The 26,551-nt window shown below is 32.0% G+C and overlaps 1 protein-coding gene across 2 annotated transcripts in view; it reads right to left on the minus strand.

Moving 5' to 3' along the window:
• CSMD3 (CUB and Sushi multiple domains 3) overlaps positions 1-26,551 on the minus strand; it is a 1,079,985-nt gene that overhangs the window by 643,716 nt on the left and 409,718 nt on the right. The window contains exons 8-9 of one of the 2 annotated variants that reach the window (XM_030875634.2): positions 19,218-19,295; positions 11,632-11,719 (exon numbers count right to left, since the gene is read on the minus strand). In XM_030875634.2, the coding sequence (XP_030731494.2) occupies positions 11,632-11,719; positions 19,218-19,295 (166 nt within the window). The remainder of the gene's footprint in view (positions 1-11,631; positions 11,720-19,217; positions 19,296-26,551) is intronic. The other variant, XM_030875636.2, reaches the window with a different exon arrangement.

Genomic DNA, 26,551 nt, shown 5'->3' on the forward strand with positions numbered 1-26,551 from the left:
AGAAGACAAATTCATGCCCCTAATGGGTGACATTTCTTGAAAGGAAAAGTATCAGACAAGGCCTTTCCTGCAGAAGTAAAGTCTGTGAAACTTAAGAATCTCGGAGGCTGAGCTTTCCCAGACATTTAGTTATAATTTTAAAAGACGTTTAAATTTTTAATTTATTTTTCAGCATAGAAACTGCTGGCAGCTTCAATATCTCTTTGGCAGCATTTCTCCCTTTAAAAGTCTGTTATGCTCCATAGGAATTTCAAATTAGAAAGAAAGTTTTTAAAATTTCAAAACACAGATTCTGGGACTCTCACCTTGGAGATTAAAGCATAAAATGGTAAGTAAAATACAAGTCTATAAGATGCCATACTTTCCCAAGGATTTTCTTATATATTTCCTCAGTGATTAAAAAATATTTATTTTGTGCATACAAGAGTGTTTGTTTTAGCAACTGCTGCCTATAAATCATTTAGTTTTATGATGAGTTTGAAGTCCTGCTATAAGGTCATATGATCAGAGAAATTAATGGAAAAATTCTGAAGCTGCTGTTTTAAGCCGTTCAATTCACTACAGTTATTGAACTCTCTTCATCAGGCATGCAGATATATGAATAATCTTATTTCTGATTCCAAGGATTTTACACTTAGAAAAGTTTCTACAAGACAAGGAAAAAAATATTTTAAGTACTGTAATGAAGATACACACAATGCTGGAGGAGTTAACCAGATTGTAACAGATTGTGGAAATAAGTAAAGCTTTAGGAAGGAGGATTTTAAGTGAGTCCTTGAAGAATGCGTAAGATGACACAGGCAAGAATGCTGGGATAGAATATTCCAGGAGGAAGAAACAACAAAACCGAGCGGAGAAGTCAGGGAAAATCAGACATATTTGAGGCAAACTATGTGAGGGTAATTTGTCACCATAAAAATATGGTTGGCAGACAAATGTGGCAACATTGGATATATTTTGAGATGTTTTAAATGCCAAAAATGAGTAGTTTGTGAATAAGTAGTCCATAGGAAAGCTCTGCTGGTGTTTGAGTTGAAAAAACACATTGTTGCAGATATTTTTGGAAGACTAATGTGATAATAACTTGTACATGGATGAAAAGAGGAAGAATCTGCAGCTAGTAAAGCTGACATTGCAATTACCTAAAAATGTTTAAAAAGGGTTAACTACAATTGTGGCCATGGACACTGAGATGGGGGAGCTGTTCTTATCTGTCAAAAAACACGTCTCAATTGAAATATCTCTTTTCCTTCTCTCTAAAGTTCTCCTTCTCAGAAATTACTGCCATGCCAGGAAAATGAAACGTTTGAGTTTATTATACCAATATTCTAGAGAAGTATTTTAATATGATATTATAGTCAAAAAAAACATACACATGTATGTGTGCATGCATACAGATATATATATATATCACTCAGTTCAAAATATAAAATTGCTTGTATGTTTTTGTTTCATTTTTAATACTTTATATTTCAGAACAATTTCACATTTATAGAAAAAATGCACAGAAAGTACAGAAGGTTCCTATATGCACCCTTCTTCCCCCCCCAACACACACATGCACACACAAACACAGTTTCTTCTATTATTACCATCTTGCATTAGTGGGGTACATTTGTTACAGTTGATGAATCAAATCAATATTGATACACTTAATTAATTAAGTCCACATTTATACTAGGGTTCACTCTTTGTATTCTATAGGTTTTGACAAATGCATAATGTCATGTATTCACCTGTACAGTATCATACAGAATAGTTTCACTGCCCCAAATGAGTTTACCTACTCATCCTTCACCCTCTTCCTGAGGAAGAGTTAGCCCCTTGTTTGTTCTTCAATATCATGTAGGCTATTCTGGGTCTTTGCCTTTCTACATAAATATTAGAATTATTTTGTTGATGGACACAAAATAACTTTCTTGGATTTTTACTGAGATAACACTGAAGTTATAGCTCAAGTTGGAAAGATTTGACATCTTACTAATATTAATTCTTCCCATCCATGAACCTGGAATATTTCTCCATTGATTTAGATCTTTGATTTCTTTAATCAGAATTTTGTCATTTTCCTCATATAGATCTTATAAATATTCTGTTATATTTAAACCTAAGTCTTTCTTTTTTATTTTTTGGTGCTAATGTAAATGATACTGTGCTTTTAATTTCAAATTCCACTTGTTCATTGCTGGTATACAAAAAAAAAAATTAACTTTTGTATATGTATCGTAAAACCTTGCTATTATCACTTACTAGTTCCACAAGTTTCTTTGTTGATTCTTTGGAACTTTTTACATAGACAATCATACAATCTGCAAGAAAAAAAGTCTGTTTCATTTCTTCCTTCCAAATTTATAAACCTTTTATTTCCTTTTCATGTCTTAGTGTATTAGCTAAGACTTTCAGTATGATGTTGAAAAAGAGTGGTGAGAGGGGAAATTCTTGTTTTGTTTGTGATCTTGGGAAAAAGTTTCTCACCACTAAGTATTATCATGTTAGCTCCATATTTGTAGTAGCAGATGTTCTTTAACAAATTGATAAAGTTCTCTTTTCTTTGTAATCTTCTGAGAGGGTTGGATTTTGTCAAATGTTTTTTGGGTTTTTTTCTTCATTCTATTGCAATAGTGATATGTTCTTTTTTAGCCCACTTATGAGATGACTTGAGTTCTGAATGTCAAGCCAGCCCTCTATACCTGGAATAAAACCCATTTAGTCATGCTGTATACTTCTTTTAATACACTGTCAAACTTAATCTGCTAATATTTTGTTGAAAAATTTTGCATCTATGTTCATTGGACATATTGATTTGAAATTTTCCTTTGCAGCAATGTCTTTGATTTTTGTATTAGGGTAGTGAGCACTCGTAAAATGAGTTTGAAAGTACTCCCTCTATTTTTCTGGAAGAGATTGTAGAGAATTGGTATCATTTATTCTTTAAATGTTTGTTAAAATTCACCAGTGAATCAATCTGGGCCTGATGCTTGCTATTTTGGAAGGTTTATTTTTAAATTTATTTCATTAAAAAAATTATTGGCGGGCTTCCCAGGTGGCGCAGTGGTTGAGAGTCCGCCTGCCGATGCAGGGGACACGGGTTCGTGCCCCGGTCGGGGAAGATCCCACATGCCGTGGAGCAGCTAGGCCTGTGAGCCATGGCCGCTGAGCCTGCGCATCTGGAGCCTGTGCTCCACAACGGGAGAGGCCACAGCAGTGAGAGGCCCGCGTACCGCAAAAAAAAAAAAAAAAAAAAATATTGGAGTATATTTGATTTACAATATTGTGTTATTTTCACGTGTACAGGGAAGTGAATCAGTTTCATATACATATATACAATCGTTTTTTTAGATTCTTTCCCCATATAGGCCATTACAGAGTATTGAGTAGAGTTCTCTGTGCTATACAGTAGGTTCTTATTAGTTATCTATTTTATATATAGTATTGTGTATATGTCAATCCCAATCTCCCAATTTATTCCCCCCCCCCGCATCCTCTGGTAACCATAAGGTTGTTTTCTACATTTGTGACTATAACTTCTGTTTTGTAAGTTAATTGGTACCTTTTTATTAGATTCCACATATAAATGATATCATATGGTATTTGTCTTTCTCTGTCTTACTTCACTCAGTATGACAATCTCTAGGTCCATCCTTGTTGCTGCAAATGGCCTTATTTTGTTCTCTTTTGTGACTAATAGTCCATTATATATATATGTACCACATCATCTTTATCCATTCCTCTGTCAATGGACATTTAGGTTGCTACCATGACCTGGCTATTGTAAATAGTGCTGCAATGAACATTGGGAGGCATGTATCTTTTCGAATTATGGTTTTCTCTAGGTATATGCCTAGGAGTGGGGTAGCTGGCTCATATGGTACTTGTATTTTTAGTTTTTACTGTTCTCCATAGTGGCTGTACCAATTTACATTCCCACCAACGGAAGGTTTTAATTATTGATTTAACTTCTTTAATAGTTTTAGGTCATTTCAGATGATTTATTTCTTTTTGTGAGAATTTTATAGAAATTCTCAAGAAATCCATCAATATAACCTAAATTATCAAATTTGTATTTCTTTATTATTTCTCATATTTCTTTATTATCCTTTAATATTTGTGGATTGTATCTCTTCTCTTACTCTCTTTTCTCTTTCCCTCTCTCTCTCTCTCCCTTTCTCTTTGATTAGTCTGTCTCTAGAGATTATCAATTTTATTGATCTTTTCAATAAAACTACCTTTTGGTTTTATGGATTTTTCTCTATTAATTTCTTGTTCACTTTCATTTATATCTACTCTACTTTTTACTATTCTTCATCTTTGTATTTAATTTGCTCTTTCAAGTTTTTGTATGCCTTTTTAAAAGTAATATTTTTGCTGTGGTATTTTAAAAATATTATGAAAATAATATTTATATACATTATGAAGTGAAACTGTGTATATGCCTACCTAGTGTTCTGTCTTGAAAGTGTTTTATATATTCTAAATCTTGAAAGATTAGTGATTTCATAAATTTCTTAAGATCCCATTTGTTTAAAAAACAAGTATTTATTGAGTGGCTAAAACTTATTTTCAGTGAAGTTGATACTATACCAAAGGCCATGGACTGTTACAGCCAATATTCTAGTGGGGCTTGACAGAAAACATAAAAATAAAATACATATACATTACTTCAGTGGTGATGAGTACTATAAAATAGTGTAAGATAAATGAATAGAAAAGGCAATGCTATTTTATTATAGGATGGCAGGTAACATGAGAAGTTACCTGCTTCAAATTTCAAAGCAGTTCTAACTAGGTTTTGCAATGTTTAAGTAAAAGAAAACAAAACAAACAAACAAACCACAAGCAAAAACTTTTAAAAGTACTTTAATTAATCCCTTCTTTCTTAGCCTCCGAATTTACAGACCAAAGGACACTGACATTTTGATTCTAATCAATCAATTTATATATTTTTATTTACGGTTTTGGTGGTTTATTGATTGCATTGAGTGACACTACACTGAAACCTTGAAGCCTGCAGGAATTGTTAGGGATTTAATCAAATCTGAGCTAAAAGAATAGAAGTGGCAATGGATGAGGGCTCAGACTCTAGAGATACTTCAAAAGAAAAATCTGTGTTTTTTCACCTCTGAGAATGATGTTCACTGTGGATTTGTTGTTCATGGCTTTTATTACGTTGAGGTAGTTTCCCTCTAAAACCATAATTTAAAAAGATACATGCATCCCAATGTCCAATGCGGCACTATTTACAATAGCCAGGACATGGTAGCAACCTAAATGTCCATCAACAGAGGAATGGATAAAGAAGATGTGGTACATGGATACAATGGACTATTACTCAGGCATAAAAAAAACACAAAATAATGCCATTTGCAGCAACAGGGATGGACCTAGAGATTGTCATGCTGAGTGAAGTAAGTCAGACAGAGAAAGACAAATATCATATGATATCACTTATATGTGGAATCTAAAAAAAAGGGTACAAATGAACTTATTTACAAAACAGAAATAGAGTCACAGACGTAGAAAACAAGCTTATGGTTACCAGGGGATAATGGGGTGGGGAGGGATAAATTGGAAGATTGGGATTGACATATACTCACTACTATATATAAAATAGATAACTAATAAAGACCTACTGTATAGAACAGGGAACTCTACTCAATACACTGTAATAGCCTGTATGGGAAAATAATCTAAAAAAGAGTGGATACATGTATATGAAACTGATTCACTTTGCTGTACACCTGAAACTAACACAACATTGTACATCAACTATACTCCAATAAAAATTAAAACAATAAACCCCCCCCCCCAAAAAAAAGAATCAGTGGTGTTTGGTGCTAAAACAACTGTTCCTACTTTCCTGTCTGCCCCTCACCCCCACCCTGCCCCTGGCTGCTTGTAATTACTACCAAGTTTTAAGTTTGGTTTGCTAGGAAATGGTGTTTCCAATTTAAAAACTCGAAAGCCACCCTACTATCTAAATAATTTTTGTGTGTTATAAGAAAATAATATTGCACTTGAAAATAAGACCTGAATTCTAGTCCGGTGCGTAAGAATTGCTCTCCCTAGATCCTATGCCAATACATTCAGGGGCTGCTATAAGATTAACAATGGTAATTGGCAAATCTTGAGAAACTGTCTTGGTAGAGTTTTTTAAGATATGAGTAACAGAGAAAAACATGTTCTTAACAGCTAAGAAGCCAATAAACAAAAGTTGTTTTATATTTATGTATATTTGTGTGCTTATCTTAGAAGCCATATAATTTTAAGATTTAGGAAACAAACATTTATAGATGAAATCTTAATAAATGCAGCTTATAAACAGTTTAATGTTCTGTTATTAGAACTTCCATTCATTCATTTGTTTTAAAAATCATCTATGGTTAGGTCCTCATCAATTTTTCATATTTACAGATGGCATAGGACTTGTTTCACAATTTTCCCTTCTTCGGAAATGATCATTTATGGAAAAGTATGTTAACAAATGAGACATTTCTGGTTCTTTCAGTTTTAGCTGAAGCCCCAAGGCTGATAAATGAGGATATGTGCTCACACATTCTAAAAGAGGGGTTTCAGAACACTTGTGTAGAATTTGTTAAGGATGTATTAAAAAAAATTCATTCAAGATCATTAGAATAACACATAGCTTAGATCCAGGAAGGATGCATCAGAAGATTTGAGGATACCAATTAATGAAAAGTTTGCAAGTATAATTTCTTTGGAGGGAATTGGAGCATTTGAGTGGGTGGTCCCCACTCCTACCTCAACCCAGTTAGGAGGGAGGCTTCAAGAAGATAATTCAGTGAGTAAAGAGGCACTAAATAGTGGGGGAGACTGACTTCTTACACTTACCTGGATGTTTGCTAAATTGCAGAATGTGTGAGCCCTGGTACCTCAAAGAACTAGAGTATTACATAGATAAATGGGTAAAGGGCACCAGAAGAGATTGTCATGAGTTATTTTTGTGTTTTTTGCTTCTTTGTTGTTTGTTTTAATATTTATGGGGCAGGGACTGGTGCTTCAATCCAACAACCAAGCTTGCTTCCATATGAAGCAGTGATTCATCGTGTACCTGCCTAACAGAGGCTAATTTTCCTTTGAAATGATAGGGGTCCAGTAACAGAGAGTTAATTCAAGCCCTAACTAAATGTATATTGCTTCAAAATAAGCTGACACAGTATATCTTTTGTCAGTGATTTTTATTCCTTTACCTGCTTTCCCTTCTCTTATTCTTTGGGGTGCTTCCCATAGCCTTTTATATAAGAATGATTACTGTTTTATACTTTTTAAAACACAAAAAAAATATTTCTTTCCCTTCTGAAACAGATTAAAAATATTTTACCTGCTATTTCTGAATCGGTCTTGTTTATAGCTGAAACTGAACATGAAAGATGATCTAATCCACTTCCTTGTAAAGGACCCCCAACCTATAACTCTGCTTGAAATTTTCTTTGCTCCACATCCATGTTTCTATTTGTTATGCCTAGAAGAATCACTAGAAATTTCCTGAATGCACTGAATTTTATCACGCCTTTGCACAATCCTTTTAATGCTTGTACCTGGGAAGCTTAGTAATTCTAGACAGAAATCATATAACTAGGCAGATTCATTATCATCAATCTCAAAAGGACACTCAAAATTACTTAGCAAGGTAATATTTCTATATCAAACTTGCTCTCCCACTATTGGGTAACGACTATTTCCAGTTTTTCTCTCAAAGTTCCTCTCCCAACCATTCCCATCCTCTCTCTCTCATTTATATGTATGTGTGTATATATATATATATATAAATTTGATGGTCTTGCTTGATGCAGCCTTCACAGAGTAAAAGTATTAAATATAAGGTCTCTCATTTTCCCTTCACAAAATCTGTTATTTTTGTTTTTTTTTTAATTGGGTCTTTGTTGCTCCGCATGGGCTTTCTCTAGTAGCAGCAAGCAGGGGCTTCTTTGCGGTGCGTGGGCTTCTCATTGTGGTGGCTTCTCTTGTTGCGGAGTATGGGCTCTATGAAACGCGGGCTTCCGTAGTTGTGGCACGTAGGCTCAGTAGTTGTGGCTCACAGTCTCTAGAGCACTATTCCTGTCCTTGGGATCATGTTTATTTTCTCCAAAAAAGTTATGTTCCTTTACTTATACCCACTAGGAATCTTTCCTATCATCCGTATTTTCCTCTCTACAGGATTATTTGTATCATCCAATAAACAAGCTCTGGTTTCTTGTATCTCTAAAAAGAAAATCTATTTGACTTCCTAATGACTATAGAACTGCTCCATTATTCTTCTGCTTTATGCAATTTGATGTTCCAAAGCTATTACCTATCTGAACTGTCTATTCACTCTTCAGCTTATTTCAATTTGTTTCAACCTTTGTCACTCCAATGAAATCACTCTTGCCAACAACCTTCATGTTGTCAAATTTAAGAGACAGTCTTCTGTCCTCATCATTTTCAATTGTATTCAAAATTCCTGACCCCTTTTAAAGGACTTCCTTCCCTTACTTCATCCATGCCTATTTCTCTTGCTACTCGTGAGAATGATTTGCTAGCTTCTTTTTTTTTTTTTTTGCAGTACACGGGCCTCTCACTGTTGTGGCCTCTCCCGTTGCAGAGCACAGGCTCCGGACGCGCAGGCTCAGCAGCCATGGCTCACAGGCCCAGCTGCTCCACGGTATGTGGGATCTTCCCGGACCGGGGCACGAACCCGTGTCCCCTGCATCGGCAGGCGGACTCTCAACCACTGCGCCACCAGGGAAGCCCCTGATAGCTTCTTAAAATCAATCATATCATGAAATAGCATAGAACTATGTCATAGATTCACTCGTCATTCTACACTGTCTAACTGATGTCATCTATTCATGCTGCTTTAGGATTCTTAGTAACATCTACATACTGATATTTCCTTGCTATCTCTGAACTTTAATTATGTTCACCTATGAACTTAACATACCCACTTGTAAATCACTAAGTCATTTGAAGTTTACAATCTCTAAACTGAACTCTTATTTCTTTTCCCTCAAAACCTCTGGACTTCCACACTTAATTAAATATAATTATTTACCCTAATTTCATGATGTTCAAGCTGAGGAAATTAGGGATCATCCTTTTTTGTTTTCTTACTTTCCACATAAAATATCATTGGACACTGAGACTTTGAGTGTCCAAGACCCAAAAGATATCTTGAGTCTGTCTAGTTCACTGCTATCACCATAGTCTAAGTCTCTACCATCGTAAAACCAGACTGCTGCACTGGCCTTCTAACTAAAACTTGTTTTCTTCAATCCACCTATCTAAAGTATAAAGCATGATGTACTGAAAATATAAATTGAATCAGCTCTCTCTCTCAAAACTCTTTACAGCTTCCCATAATAGGTAGGTGACCTACATGAGTGAAGAAGCCTAGGAGTGACCACTGTGAACCAGAGAGTTTGCTTAGCCTAAAGGGAACATCTGTTAATTGGTTCTAGTAGATGTCGCAATGAAGGTACATTGGTTTTAGCTGCCAAATCTAAAAAGGGAATACAAAAACGTGTGTGCACGCGCACGTGTGTGTGTATGTGTGTGTGAAATCTCCTGATTTTTAAATGTTGACTCACATATTTTAAAAACACTGTGTGTTTAAAACAAAACATATCTTCAGTGCAGATTAAGCAGAATGGCTGCCAATCTGCTTCTTCTGAATAAGAGCTCTGGTTTCCCCACATCTCCTCAACTTCATTCTATAGCTTTTCTATTGAATTCTGTGCTTTTCTTCAATTTACAGTCTATAATTTAGACTCCCTAATCTTTATTTTCCTGGAATGGCTCATCAAGCTCTTCCTCAGTGTGAGGCTCTTCCTTTCCTATAGTCTAAAGGCATAAAATTCTTCTGGTATCAATGAAAGTGGGACCTTCTTACACTGGGTGGATTCCCACTCTGACATCTTTATCCTCTCTCACAGAAGCTTAATTTTTTATTTTACTTTTTTATTTCACAGTACTTTTTAAAACTTGAGATTCATTTCATTGTTTATTGTCTTTTTTGCCATTAAATTTGAAGACCTATGGGGGGCATGTACTATGTCTGCTGTTAAGTGTTTTATTTGTTCCTGGTACAAAGCCAGGTACACAATAGGCAAACAATATATGTAGACAATGAATGTATAAACATATAAATGGTCTCTGGATTTCTCTGCCTCTCTATACCAGATTCCAATCATACTTCATACTTCCACCTCAACATTTGCCTCTGTGACCCTCATCTCCTAGCTGTCCAAAATACCATACCTCTTCTGTCTCCATGACATTCCGCATGTTCTTAAATTATAATGACTCTATTATATCTTAGCCTGACTGTGAGCATCTTGATGACTAACATCTATCAGGGTCTTGAAACATGACTGTAAGATAATCTTATGATTTGAAATCCACGAAAAGGTAATTTAACTCACTATATTCCTATTAAGTCTATTTCTAATAAACCTCATATTTTTGCAAAAAGTGAGACCAAATAAATATTAACAACTATTTCATTTATCTTATCATACTATAATAGAAGCTAGAATTAACTGAATACTTATTTGTCTTAAGCTTTATGATTACTACCATGCATACGTTATCTCATGTAATCTTTCCCTCAATCCATGAAACAAGTATTATTATCCTCGTTTTTAGATCTGACGAAACCAACTCTTGGAGAAGACAAGACAGTTTACTGCAAGGATGGGATGTGAATGAAGTTTGGTTTCAAAGCATAATGTAATATAGTGATTAAAGGGTCAGGATTTAGAATCAGGAAGTAAGAACTATCTTTTTATTCATAGGGATATTCTTTAGCACAGCATTTGTCCTTTATACAAACAATATAAAGAAGAAAAGATTGTAAATGTGTGGTATGTGTAACTATAACCATTATCATTTTTTAAATTTAATATATCATGAATATTTTGTGAAAATAAGTATTTGTGAATGTTAACTAAATTATCACTTACTATTTTATAGGATTTTTTGTATCTTTCATTTGTAAAATGTTACAGAGGACTACTGAAAATTCAAGATTTTTAAAAAATATTGTTTGATAGTGTAAGTTAATGGCTACCATATTCTACTACATACATTTTCTATGTTGTAAGTAAACTAATTTCAAATTTTAAAACAAATACTAATTTTAAGATAGAGATAAAACTTATTCAAGTTACATTTACTTCTAAAAATTACATATAAAATGTTTATAGAACATTTGCAGGAAGGTTTCACAGGCAGTACCTCATTTGAAACTCACCATTCTATGTGGTAAATTTGATATACATGTTACAGAAGAGGAAACTCAGGCAGAAAGGATTGAATAACTTACCAAAGATCAGACAATTAATAAGCAATAGAAGTTGAATTCAAACTCATGTCTTTCAAATCAAATCCCATGATTTTTCACTTACTACATGACAATAGATTAATCATTTAAACTCCAAAAAGTATCCTAATAAATTTGAGTAGTCACTTTAAAATACTGAAATATTATTAATGGTAACACATCAATGAAATCTAGTTGCCACACTTTTAAGTCACCAGGTCTTCATCTCCATATTATTAGTTATACTTGAAGTTAAAATTAAAATAAACCTTAACAAAATAAATAATGAAATAAACAATTTAAAATCTTACCTAAAATCTGATCCAACTCTCTTCCCATTTTCTGGTTCTCCTGGATCTGGGCATAAATTGGAAGCTGTTTTAATACCTCCCTCATTTACTGGAACAACAGAAGAAAGAAAAGAAAAAAATAATCAAAACATATATGATTAGGAAAACAAGGATGATATTCATTTAAAGTTGTACATAAAATATATTCTTGTATTTTGTTATTGTAATCACTATAGTTTATATAGAGAAAGTTAAATATAGTTTGATAAACCAATAATGAGAACAAAAACATTTTTTCTATTTGTGGACATATAAGAAAGTAAGTTTCATGTTCCTATTCAATGACTTACTAATCTGAATATTAACACATTAACAATTAACATATTTTTAATTACTATCAAATAGTGAAATCTCTTGTAATGTACTCCCAGGGTATCAGTGCCAGAGTTTCCATTAATTATTGGCAGTAGAGAAGTCACCACCAGTTAGGGCAGTGTCGTTTGGGTACTTATTATTTTTAAAGTTGCAATAGAAAAATAAGACCCTGTGGAAAAAAGTGTATTACCACTTTTTATTTGATATATAACAAAGAATTCAATCTGCCAATGTGAAAGTAAAACTGTGGCACAAATTATCAAGCATGTCATTGAATTATGATATAATGATGAAAATCAAAATAAGGGTTTTACCCTTTAACAATTTCCATGACTGTGTTTTACTTAGCCATTGTACACTTTCAGCAGTTTTTTCAGAACACCCAATTATTAAAAAGATTTATTAATATTTTCAGTGAATGTGATCACAGTAAATAAATAATTCCCCAAGACAGCGCTTTTTTTCAAATGGGAAGATCATTAAACCAGATAAGGTCTGAAATATCTGAGTGATATTGTTTCATGAATTCAATCTTATAGTGAATTAGAGAGTAAGTTCTATTTTCCTCTTTATCAACTTATCTGCGTTTTAAAGAAAAGAATGGGACCTGAGTAGAGACTCTAGAGAGGGAAAAATGTAAACTTTGAAATGGTTCTTGTCCTACATTGTGGGTTGGAATCACCTCTACAGCTTTTTTAAAAGAATAAAGACGCTTAACTTTTATGTCTAGATATTCTAATGCAATTACTTTGGGTAGGACCCTGTGGATCTGTTTTTTGTTGTTGTTGTTTTTGTTTGATTTTTTTAATAATCCTCCAGGTGATTCTAATGTAGAGTCAATATTGGGAACCACTGGATCCCTGCATCATTTAGTTCAGATTGTCAACTTGTTCATATTGATTAGATAGCAAGATAACTCAGATGATGGCCCAACAGTCACAGCTCCGGTAAAGTTGCCATATTTTCAATTAGATATGAAATTTTGTGTTTGCACCCTTCATTCTATAAAAATCACTTTCCTAAATATCCTCAACAGTATCCTTATTGCTGCCAAATTACAAGTTCACCAATCCACACAAAGCATGTGATATTTTTGCTTTTCTTGGTCTGCTGACTTGCTAATTAATTTCTTTTTATCTTTCTGGCTTTTGTTCCTTCTTATGTTTGTTTTGGCCACTCTCTTACTTTAGCTGATATCACATACAGAGAGCAAATTCAAAGACAATGACCCATAATTCTCCATATTTTATGTTTTCCTTGTGGCTGGAAAAATTACCTCTTTGCTAAGAATTTCAAATATATGGTTTTGTCATTTTTTTTCCCCAAGCTCCGTCTTGCTCTTTCAATGACCTACTAGGTCAACCCACCAAAATTCTCATAGTCATTTCATGTGCATGCTCAAATCCAGCTTAATCACTGATGCTTTTGTTTCTCTATTATCATTCTCTTCCAATTCATCTTGAGTACTAGAACTAAACTTTCTCAACCACAGTTTTCATTACTGTCCAAATAGCCTATGATTCTAGATTTCTAAGTATATCAACTCTACTACCCACCAGCCACCAATATACATCCATAACTCAAGTCCAACAGATTCTTCATTCTTCTGCAATTTTACTGGTTAGCCATGCTTATTCCATGCTTTGTGTTTTCTCCAGGTCTCCATGTTTTCCATTTCTTCCTCTTCAGCTATCAAAATTCTATATAATTTTCAAGACTCAGCTCAAGTCCCACTTTTTTTTTTTTTTTTTTTTTTTTGTGGTACGCAGGCCTCTCACTGCCGTGGCCTCTCCCGCTGCGGAGCACAGGCTCCGGACGCACAGGCTCAGCGGCCATGGCTCACGGTCCCAGCCGCTCCGCAGCATGTGGGATCTTCCCAGACCGGGGCACAAACCCATGTCCCCTGCATCAGCAGGCGGACTCTCAACCACTGCGCCATCAGGGAAGCCCCAAGTCCCACTGTCATGTTTTTCCAGATTTTCTAATCCCTCTTTTTACATGACATGAACAATTTTATATTTAATTTTTTAATTATTTTGTCATACTGTTAATAGTTTCATATTCCTTAGTCATATATACAAATATATTATACATTTGATAAAGATAAGGAAAAACATAATTATTTTAATATTCCCACAGGGCCTAGATGACTAATGACTTCTCAGTAAATATTTCCTAGTAGGTTGATTAAAAACAATGTGTTGTACACTGTTTTCAATGAGTATTTTTTCTATGAGAAGAACTATCCTATAACTGACTTTTGAAAATATTATAGTGTATGCTATTAAAGTGTAACTTTTTTAACATACGATAGAGATAAGAAAAAGAAGTGGCATGACTTAGGCTTTCTACACTATTATACTAAACTTATAACACAGATTATAGGTAAAAATAGATGTGTCTGTGAATACATTAGAAAATAAAAATAATAAAAAATTTCATTTTTTCCATTTCATCATCATTATTGCCTAGGTTAATATAAATTTTAACAATAGCTAAGACACAGTACTATGTGTCAGGAATTAATCTACACCCTTTACATGTATCAGCTCATTTACTCTTCACACAAATCTGAAGGGTAGCTGCTTGTATTATATGTTTCCTACAGGTGAGGAAACTGAGGCATAGAGAGGTTAAGACACATTTCTAAAGTCCTATTTCCACTTTCTGCCTTAGTCTAGGTTTCAACCTTGGCAGACTGATTCAAGAAATTCTACTCTTAACCCCTGAGCTCTCCATCCTGTACAGAAAGCTCAGAAAGGAGAAAGGGCATCAATACTTAAAATTCAAAACACTTTTCCAAATATTTTATCTTAGAATGCAGACCATATTTATAACTTTCACCATGTTCACTTAATTAATCCCAGTTCTCATGATTTAATTGTCAAATTACTTTTGTCTGTTTGAAAGTGTCCTTTAAACAGCTGTCTTTGGACACCTGCAATAGTGAAAAATTTCCCAACTTAAATTGTAAAGATAACGGGAGAGCTGCTGCATGATACATGTATTTAGTGTTCTTTAATTAAAAAATTTAAAATAAAAAATAAAGAACAAAGTATATAATCTCTTATTTTTCTGATATTTAGATGCTACATAACTGCCCATAGCTAGTGACGCCAAGACATTCAAATGAAGTTAGTATCCATTCAGTCAGCTGCTTTCACTACGTAATGCCATTCAAACAACTGGACAAATATTTATCATTTTTACTTCTTTCAATTTGTAACTTGTAAAAAGAACACGCGTGCTCTTTAAAAGTTAATTACATGGACAGGGTCTTGCCTCTTGAAAAGAGCATAACTACAGGGAATATCCTTTTTGCTCTGAACTTTAAGGACAATAATAATAATAATGTTATTATTATTATTATTACTAGTACTAATGCAATATGAATCCTTTTCCCCACACATCAGTGACAAAAAGAGAGGGCAGAATTTATAGAATTAAAAAAATTGGATGAATTATCGTTTCTTATAACATTGAAGTATATTTATTATATGTGCTTATAAAATATGCTATAGGAATTTTAATTAATGTACTATATTATTGTATATTCTAGCTTAAAAATACTGTAAAATTAGTCAACATCAAAATAAAATATTGTTATTACAAGCAAGTTTCTTAAGCTTCTGATTTTACATAGCACATAATCTACTCTAAAGATAAAAATATCTAGATCCTGAAAGTCATCTTACTAAAAGTCATCTCTACATTACCTCATCCAGCTGGTAGCATCTTAGATTTTTCTTTATATTAGATTTAAAAATTTTATTCCACCTTATAAAATAGAATGCTTGGGATCTTGTTCTGAACTCCAGCATCATGAATGTGGACAGAATGTAATTTTATACTAACTTTATATCCTCCAAAGAGTTGTCACATAACTCATTTAGCTTCCCAATAAAATGCTGGATCCTTGCCAACTGAGACTGTATCTTATTCACTCTTTTTACCTTCTTAGTCTAGCATGGCGCTGCCATGGAGAAGTAGTTCAAATAGAATTGCGCAATGAATGTATAATAAGAATGCATCAAAGTATGGACTTGAAGAAGATGAAATAATTTTTAAAAATACATTATGGAAAGCTCACATTGTCTTTATAATTCCACCTTAAAATTTTAGAATAGCCTAGTAGAAAAGTTGGCAAGAATAAATGCACTCAATTCAACATTTTAAAATATAAAAATTTATTTTTATTTTTTAAATTAAAAATATTTTTTCCTTTATTTGCAAACCTACTCTCTTTGATAACAATGAGGGATGGAAAGAGACTACATAGAGTTCAGGTACCAAAGTAGGAAAAAGAATCTGAATTAGCTATTTAAACAACCAAATGCTTCCCATGAACACTACTGCAGTTTCCTGAATCTCTTATTAATTTGTTTCTTAGTTAAACTTTAAAGGTGCTATTAAGGGAAGATGCAATTTGGAAATGTGTGTAGCTCATGTCCTCCATAATTATGCTCACTCCTGGAAGTTCTAGTGACTGAATCGATAGTTTTTTCAAAGAACACAAGCTTTATTATTATTTTTTTCCTTTGAAAGTTTAATGTCAGATAAAAATTGTCTCCTTTTAAAATTATTTGGCTCTGTGTTAAATTAATGATTCAAAGAGATGAAGACCGAAATGCCTACTTGATAACAGATATATAATAATGATAAAAATTAAAGCATTATAACTTTCTCTGTGATCAACCATAGAAAATATATATTTGTAACTAGCTATTAAACATTTGAGAAAAAAATGTAGGAAAATAACATAATGTTGGCTTGTTATTGTTGCTAAAAAAAATTGGCATAAATAATCTGCCTTGATGAAAGTTGAATTATTTCTATTCAAAAATAAAAATAAGAGGGCTTCCCTGGTGGCGCAGTGGTTCAGAGTCTGCCTGCCGATGCAGGGGACATGGGTTTGTGCCCCAGTCCGAGAGGATCCCACATGCCGCGGAGCAGCTGGGCCCGTGAGCCATGGCTGCTGAGCCTGCGCGTCTGGAGCCTGTGCTCTGCAAGGGGAGAGGCCACAACAGTGAGAGGCCCACGTACCGCAAAAATAAATAAATAAATAAAAAAAAATAAAAATGAGAAAGCACAAGAGTATATTTTATCTCCTACATAAGCTGTAATAGATAAATGTAAAATGTATTTTAAAATTATGAAGTAAATTAACATTTTTTGCTTTATGAGTAACTTTTTTCTTTTTGTCTCATTAACTTTACTCCTGACAATTTAAAAGTAAATATTCTTTAAATTAAATATATACATATATATATATATATATATATATATAAAATCAGGGTTTATTTGTTTCCCCAGGTACACTGTTATGTCTAAAATTCCCTTTCTTGTTCATCCTCATAACCACTGTACAAGAACAATGAAAATAATATGTATGCCCACTAAGACAATATACCAAGTATAAAAAGTTACATACACATTTTTCTTATTGAATAAATTTGATGTGTAACATTGTGTAAGATTTAGGTGTACAGCATATTACTATGATACATTTATATATACTGTAATATTTATAATTGTTGATGATGTAGAGTTGAATACATCTTAATTTCAGTATAAATAGCCTAATTTTCCCAGGACATCTGAAAGTTTGAAGCATGAAGCATATAAAATAACATTTGTGTAACCAAAATGAGGAAAGGGTAAGAAAGTGATAGCCCATAATTCTTCTTAGATTTCCAAAATAAATAGATTAGCCAGACAAAATATTAGGAAAAAAAAGTAGTAAACGTAATTATTTAAGTCTGCATCATTTCCTTCATGTTGACATGATAAAATATGATATGTCAGAATAATTTCACCTAACAACTGTATGTTTATATTTTCTTGTATAGGAAAAATATCTTTCTCTCTGAAATGTATCAAATAATTAATATATGAAAAATACTATAGATTATTTTCTCTAAAAACTTTTATCAATTTTAAAAATATGTTTTAACACTAAAAATATAACAATAAATCATACTTATATAGCTAAATACTTTGAAATGAACTGTTTAATGCTTTCCAAACAGGTAACCCAATTGGACATTTTCCTACTGATATCTGCTATTTTTGGTTTCGTATTCTCAAATCTAACAAAATGTGAAAAATCACATTTTAAAATTAGGACACTTTAAAATATTTGATACCAACAGGCTCCAAGTTTGCTTCTTGATAAGTGAAGTAATTGCTCAATTTGTGCCATTTACTGTTACAAATACAACTCAATAAATATGTGGGTAGAATCCTTTTCTGATATAACTATAATGAATGATTTTTTTAAGAAATAGTTTTAAACTCATTTCATTAGATGATTTGGAATTGAATAAAAATAAATAATGTTAAAAATGTATTTTTGCTTAAAAGATAATATTTATTTAAAATAACTAATCTTATTTATTATCAATAAGGCATTTTAGAAGTCAGATGTGGTGTCATGAATGGCTTCTTTTAAAATTTATAATATGTATCTGCAGGAACAGTAAGGCAGGGTATTTCTACAAACTGCTATTGATTTATATTGAAAAAATGCATAGCTTTCTTATAAATCTTATTTTATGTTCATGTATGGTAATATAACAATGAACATTCAAATTCAATGACCCTTAATCTGAGATTCATGGATGAACTTCAGATCATCTATAAATCCCTGAATGTTAAGCAAAATTGTGTATTGGGGCAGCACATAAATATGTGTACCTCAGTTCAATTCATGAGATTTTCAAAATAAAACAAAAATTAATTAGCTAGTTAATTCATTTATAAAATATCTGACTTAAGTGTTTATATAAATTAACTCAAATTAAAATATATTTTTCCTTAAATGAAAAATTGCTATTTAAAGAAATTTTTCCTTAGAAAAATAATTATGTTGAAATTTAGATACGTTCAAACAAAAACTCCTACAAGAAACCATTAATTTGATGATTTTTACTCATTTTTTTATCTCACATACTAGAATTAGAAAACTAGAATGCTATCAACATGCTAGATCTAAAGAGTTTTTTTCTTTTACATTTTGAAATAATCTGAGCTCCAAAGTTTACCACAATAACTCAATAACTCAATATGCATTTAAATACAAGAAAATATTGAATAATCATGCATGTTATATAAATATTAATGCAGTTAATTGGGTAAATACACAAACATTTTTATAAAACACACAAACAACACAGACACCACAAACTTCACTCTTGCACTAGAGAAAGAAACAAAAAAAAGAGTACACTCACAGATAGAAAACTTGTTGCTGTTGTCTTTCCCTGGAAACAATTTAAATCCTCTAGATTTAAAATCTATGGCCTTTTTCACTAGTTAAGAAAACAAACAAAAACATGTATCAGGATACACAAGTTTAAAATGAAATTCAAGTTAACAAATTTTGTTAGCATGGAATTATGCAAGTTAAAATAACTGCTTTCTTAAGCCTGATATAGGGTACCCAGAAGAAAATAAAGAAAAAAATAGCAATCTGATCACTAAGCAGTAAAAATACCAAGCAGTATAAAAGGATTTTAAGTGTACTATAGGGAGAATCTTGCATACATGTATAGGTACTTTTTAACACTACCCAGTTTTTATAGAAGAGCAAAACATTAACTCTTTATCATAAACTATTTGAATTCGTCAAATTTTATAGAATAAATTAAACTAGAAAAATAAAAATACTGATACATTATAAAAGTGGGATGAATTTAAGGAGCTTGGTTTTTAAAATAAACTAGTGTACTTTTAAGGTAATTTAGCCTAATTGAAATATTAGGACACATTTAAGAAAATGACATAATTGAAAAAACTTAAAATACATTCTAGTATTTCTGCCAATAACCATTTCCTTTCATACACATTGCTTGCGAATGATCGATGTTCAGTCCATATTGTACAAAATTTATGAAAGTGAATTATAACTTTTTGGATTTCATCTAAAATACCTTGCTACTCTCTTTGATATTATTATATTAAAAATCAACATCAGAAGAGGCTGGCATATTTCACTGTGTACTATATTAAAGTAGATATGACTGGATTTGCCTTAAAAAACTTATAAATTCAATGAAGTAACTTGGAACATTTTAAAAACAGTTTTTTAAGTATTTTGGATGAAGGAAAAAAGTATTATTTCCTTTTAAGTATAAATTATTTTATTAACTACAGCTGCTATATAATTTTTAAAGGGATAAACTATAGTTCAGAAGACTACTTTCTACTTTATTTAAAATTTTAATGACACCAAGTGAAATAAAGAAAAACTATTTAATTAAAACCTCACCCCACTAATTTAAAATGTTACGTAATCTGATCTAATGAGATATTTAAATAACAATTATTTTCTTTAAAAAAAGCACATGAACAAGAATCCAAGGGATATATTTAGCTTCCTCAATTACAATTTGAATTTTTTACATAATGCATTTTATGAGGTTTATAGGTAGAAATGATAAATTGAAACATTTAGGCAATTAGGTTTTGTTCACTTCGTGAATTTGAAAAAAGCAAAACTGATTTTTTTTAGTTTAAAATGATCATTTCACTAAATCTTACTTGCCATTGTACCCAATTAATGCAACTTAAGGATATTTTACTGCCTTTGAAACATTTTAAGGTGATTTTTTTCTTGTCACTACCTTCAAAAGTAGAGAGGTAGAGGCAGAGTCTTATGGCTTACTGAAATACACAGCTGTAAACTATCTATACATAGTACATATAAAAAATATGAAAATGATCATTGGAGTAGGATTTAAGATACCTGATTCTTAGCAATTAGTGGTTGTTGATTTTTGGACAAGAGTCTGCCTTTTTACCTGTCTCTTCTCTTAAAATAAGTAGCTAGGACTAGATGACTGCTCAGTTGCTTTACAATTTTGAGATTCTTTATCTGAGGCCCTTTATTTACAGTGAAAGAATGACTACATCTCTCTCAAGTTATGTTTTTCGTTGTAATTCTTTTCCACACCCCAGCCCCCAAGGTAAGCTAAAGTTTAGTCCTACTGTTGTATTTGGTTGGCTGCTCTAAATTTAGTTCTGCCACTTGTAAATTTTCCTGCTGCCTGAAAATTATTTTTAACAAAATTTACATTTTGTATTTTGAGGCATAATTCTAGATTCTCCAAATCCAAACATGAATTATAAGTAGGAATTCTACCTCTACTTTTCTCTGCATTATAAGATTTGACTTTAAGTATTACAAAGGGGTTGGAAAATTTCATAGTAGTCTTAACACAAATCTGGAATTCTTAATTTTTTTTTTTTTAATGAGAAGATTGTAAACCCAAAGGAGAAAATTGAAGAAGAAAAATCCAGAGGGTCAAAGAGCTCAGTTACTAGAAATAAAGGATTTTGAAAACAACTCTGTGTGTGTGTGTGTGAGTGTGTTTGTATAAACTAGGTTTATGTAATGGGCTTATATCTAAATTTGACTATTTGGTTGGTGAGGTCAGGGACAATACCTAGCTAAGAAAATGTCATCTGAGACCAAGAAGTTTTAAACAGTTTTCTGGTTCTGAAGGGACCTAACCTTATTTTTATTTATTTATTTTTTTGCAGTACGCGGGCCTCTCACTGCTGTGGCCTCTCCCGCTGCAGAGCACAGGCGCTCTGGACGCGCAGGTTCAGTGGCCATGGCCCACGGGCCCAGCCACTCCGCAGCATGTGGGATCCTCCTGGACCGGGGCACAAACCCGTGTCCCCTGCATCGGCAGGCGGACTCTCAACCACTGTGCCACCAGGGAAGCCCCTAACCTTATTTTTTAAAAGCATCTGTTTGTCAATTTAAATTGAAGAAAAGTGAAAAGTATAAATAATTGTAATACAGATGCAGAAGATGGAAAACCAGGAGAATAACTATTTTAGGAGATAAAAAGGAGTGAACAGAAAATAATGTAAAATTTAAATTCACCCAAAACTTTAAAATATGTTAAACAGGAAACACATACTTTAGATAGTTTTATAATTTCAATATAAAGAGCATACAGCATATCTCTTCTTGAATAAATTGAAAGGACAAATACTGTAAGCACCAATTGCAAGATGCTGCTCTAAATCATAAATCAGTGAAATGTTAATTCTCAAATATATGCCATAAAAACATATATTATGTATTACAAGGTATATGTATTAAGTACCAACATGACATCAAGCAATGGCACTTCTAGTGATCCCATTTAACTTATAAAATTTATAAAATTAACCTGACCTTTGTAACAAGTGTATTCCAGTTATAAGCATGTCAAATTTATTTTATCATAAAGATATTAAAATATGTTGTGGTATTTTACATAATTTTATAAATATTAAAAGACAGTGTGCTGTTTGTGTCGATTCCTTCCACTGTACTGTGAGTTTCTCAAAAGCAGCAACATTATTTTACTCAAGTAGTACTATGATTGAATGAATATATGCTATATTGTAAATTCTGATTTAACTAAAGGTATTTTGTTTGGAGGATTTCCTTTGTTAATCATGAATTAGGAAGGAAAGAAGTGATAAAAGAATGAATGTTCAAGATGAAGCACCTTCATGTGTAAAGCTATTTTAAATACATAAAAATATGTATGTTCTAATAAATTTTTAATACATTTCATTAAATGCAAGACATGTAGACATATGTGCCAAGATCCCTTTCCTTTATTTTCTTCTGCTTTTCACTTTTCACATGCTAACAATTTTGTTCATTTTTGTTTATTACTCTTTTGGTTTGACTCATGCTTAGCATAATGAAAATACTTTATAATATAGAAAATGTCTGGCAGAAAGGAATATACTAGGCCAACAATCAAATCCATCTGTTTAGTTGTAAGTCCCAGACACTAGGGAAAAACATTTTGTTTCTGTAATCCTCATTTAAGCAGTTTAAACCACTGTAGGGGATTATAAGTGTACTATTTTCCAGATCAATTATTGTTCAGTTATGTTCAAAAAGAATTTGAATTTTAAAAACTTACAAAAAACTGATGGTGACTGATAAACCTCATCTAACTTCCAGGTTAATTGGCTAAAGTCACTTAATTAAAAGTCATCTAACTTCCAGGTTAATTGGCTAAAGTCACTTAATTGAAATTATTTAAATTACAATGCCTTATTATAAAGATTAATCATATATGCACATACATGGATAAATTGCTAGATTTTGTTTCAAATGTCAACACTTTTTTTGTGAAACAGGTGGCATATGAATTTATTTTTATGTTGAAGAATCTCTGTTAGTAGGAACAAAGCGCTGGTGCCATTCTTTAACATTAGGAAACTGACCACAATACACAGATGCACTAAAGGGAATTCAACCATCACTTGGAGGCTTAGAAAACATGACCTTTACGTGGTCTGTCTATCACCCAGCCTCTAAAACTTAAAGTCATAAAACATTCCCCAGCTTCAAGTTCCTTATTTTAAAATTGATAGACTCTTCACTACATAATCTCAAAAGTCACACACCAATATTTTTTTATTCTATTTCACTCCTATATATATACAGTGAAAATCTGTAATTTTTCAGAACATTTATCTTTGAAAAAGAAGAAACAGACATGTTTAATATTAGTGGGCAGAATATTTTTTTCATTGGAAAAAACTACTTTAGATTTGTATGGGACTCCAATAGAAAAACATTGGCACTATTTATTAAATGTTATCAGAACATCTAAAAGCCCTTTCATTTTCTACTTAAATTATATTCAAATACAACAATAAAAATAAAACAGATGAGACATTCTGTTTATTATCTTAATCTTCCAAATTTGTATTTATTTTGACAATAACTTATCTTGCAAGTGGTAGTAGCTGCATTATAAATCTACAATTAAGTGAGAATATGATGGTCCCTGAGAAAAGGAAAATAATTTATTTTGAGAAAGTCATTTGTATCCTACTGATTTATTTTTGTTATTTTTGCTTCAACTTCTCAAATGTACAATTCCTTTCTCTTCTTTTAAACTGTTTTTGACATCATGCTATCTATATAATTCCTATTTTTTATTTTGAATTAAGTATCATCTTTATCTTTATACTTAATAAATAAACTATACTAATAAAATAAATTTCATCAGTTTTTGTTTTGGTTATTAAAACTAATGTGTGCTCATGTGTGAGTGTGTGTGTTCCATTTTGAGAACATGGCACATCTCACCATTGACAGTAGATCCATTTACATGGGTATTAGAATATATAATCAATCCCTTGCTAAGGGATTTTATATAGATCTAGATAATGTTAAAACACAGTGTGTTATTTGTGACATTTCTCTCACTTGACCAGGAGTTGGGAAACCTGTATTCTAGTCCCACAAGACATGGAACAAGTTGTTTAACTTCTCTATACATTCCTAAGAGATTCATTCATTTACCCGTAAGTATTTAGGTGTAGAATTTAGAGCAAAGGAAGCAGAAAAGACTAATTAATCAGAATTCTCGAATTCTCAATTCTATCTCAAAGATTAAAATGTTTTTAGAGATTCTAAAAGTATTTTACTATGTTCAGAGGAAAAGTTTTGTTTGTTTGAAAGTAAATTGTGGCTCCATGTCACAGGCCTAAAGGCACTAAAATTTAACACTTTTTTTCTACATCCTGTACTGGCAGAACTCTTCTTCAGAACATATTTAGCATGGAAGCGGCTATTTGGTCACTCCATCCATATTATCCTTAGAAGAAGAAATATCAAGAAACTACACTGATGCCAGGAAAAACTAGGTAGTATTCTTGTGGTGTCTGCTTTACTATCTTTCATATAAGAGTTACCACTGGATACAAATTTCTGAGAAAAGAATATTTGCTTTATAAATGTTGCTATAGTATAATTTTAGAAAATGATTAAGGTATGCTGCAAGTAAATCATATTTCTGAACTACACAGTAAAAAAAGGTATAATAGAAAATTCAACAGCATATTAGTAAGTGGTTCATGAGTCTTTGTGAAAAATATTTTATTTTAGAATATGTTAAAATAAAAGAAATAATACTGGCCTTCATTTGATGAGAAAATTAGTGGTGCAATGAAATATGTTCAACAGCACTGCAAATTCATTTGTAAAGACATATATTAGGGATATGCAAGATCCAAAATATTCTCAAATTTAAAATGAAAGACCAATTAATTTTAAAAGAAATGGTGTATATTCAATTTTATAATTACCTAAAATCTAATGTTTCTGCCTTTTAAAAATCACTAGAGATAAGTAATATGGTTTAGACACTCCAGTATTTTTTTAAGTCCTAAACGTCTACTTATGCTACCCTGCTAGTTTGTGGCTAGCACTTACTCTTGCATATTGAATATGTAAGTATAAAATTTATATGACACCCTATTTTTAGTTGAAAGAAAATTTACAATTATACATTGCACCATATACTTAAATTCTAAAATAAATTCTAAGAATCAGGACATGGCAAAAGTTCAGTAAATGTTAGTTATTTTATTATTATTTATAATTTTAAGATCTAGTCAGTTTCAGATGTCATTCCAATTGGGGATGCACTATACTAAAATTTTTCAACTACTTTGTGTTATGTCTTTTTCACTGTGTAGGGATGTTATACAAATTCATAAACTCTCCCTGGATTTCCAACTTAAATTTTATTTTTTATATAAAGTTATAAACCTCCCCAAATTCTTTGGTCAAGACAGTAAATTTAGTATAAATGTATAGAAACACACACACACACACACACACACATATATAATCATATTAGTTTATATGAACACATGTGTCGTTATTCAGCATACTTTAAGGTGTTCTTGTAACAGGCCCATTTGCACTTTTACAAAAGAGGATTCTAAGGTTATAACATCTCAAAGTTGTAACAAGACCAGCCTAGACCCCAAATCTTTGAAATCTTACTTTTCAACCACTTCAGACTAAGGAATAAGTCTAAAATTTTTACTTGGAAAACTGAACAGAGTTGCAAGTGTGAAAAGGAGACATCATATTTTATAAAATCAATTTGTTAATTTTCACAGGTCTTCTAGATTGAATTAATTTTGTTATTTTTTATTTAAGAGACAGTAGATGCTAATGAATAAAGACGCTAAATTCTGTATGTGGGCTTTCTTCCCTTCCAGAAATGGAACAACTTCAGAAATCCATAACACTTACGTAGGTACCAGCAGATGCACCAGCAATGCTTGGCGTAACAGGTCTTACAGTTATGGTGTGCAGTAAAATGTCAGGATTATAAGAAAAATGTGGAATTTTATATATTCTCTTTAGGGATTCTTATAATTGGCATATTAAAAGTCACCATATGGGAAGAGTTACCATTGGTATGGTTCACGAATACTTTCAACACTTTTAAAACTGTCTCAGTCATCAATTTAATGAAATTTCAATCCTCATTTTCTGCAGCTTCAGATGAACTATTTTTAATCATCTTTAGTCCTGCAGTTAAATATTAAGATCCACTCAATTCAATCATTTTCTTATGTCCTTTTTTGTTTTGATAGCTCATATTTTTTGAATGGTAATTATTTCATGCTTGTTTTATTTTAATTTCTGTTCTCTTTTCACTAATTAATTTTACCAAATATAATTTTACTATAAAGTGTAACATGAAAAATGATAATACTCAATTTTTCTTTT

Source organism: Globicephala melas, chromosome 17, assembly GCF_963455315.2.
Source record: "Globicephala melas chromosome 17, mGloMel1.2, whole genome shotgun sequence".
In the NCBI taxonomy this organism is placed as follows: domain Eukaryota; kingdom Metazoa; phylum Chordata; class Mammalia; order Artiodactyla; family Delphinidae; genus Globicephala; species Globicephala melas.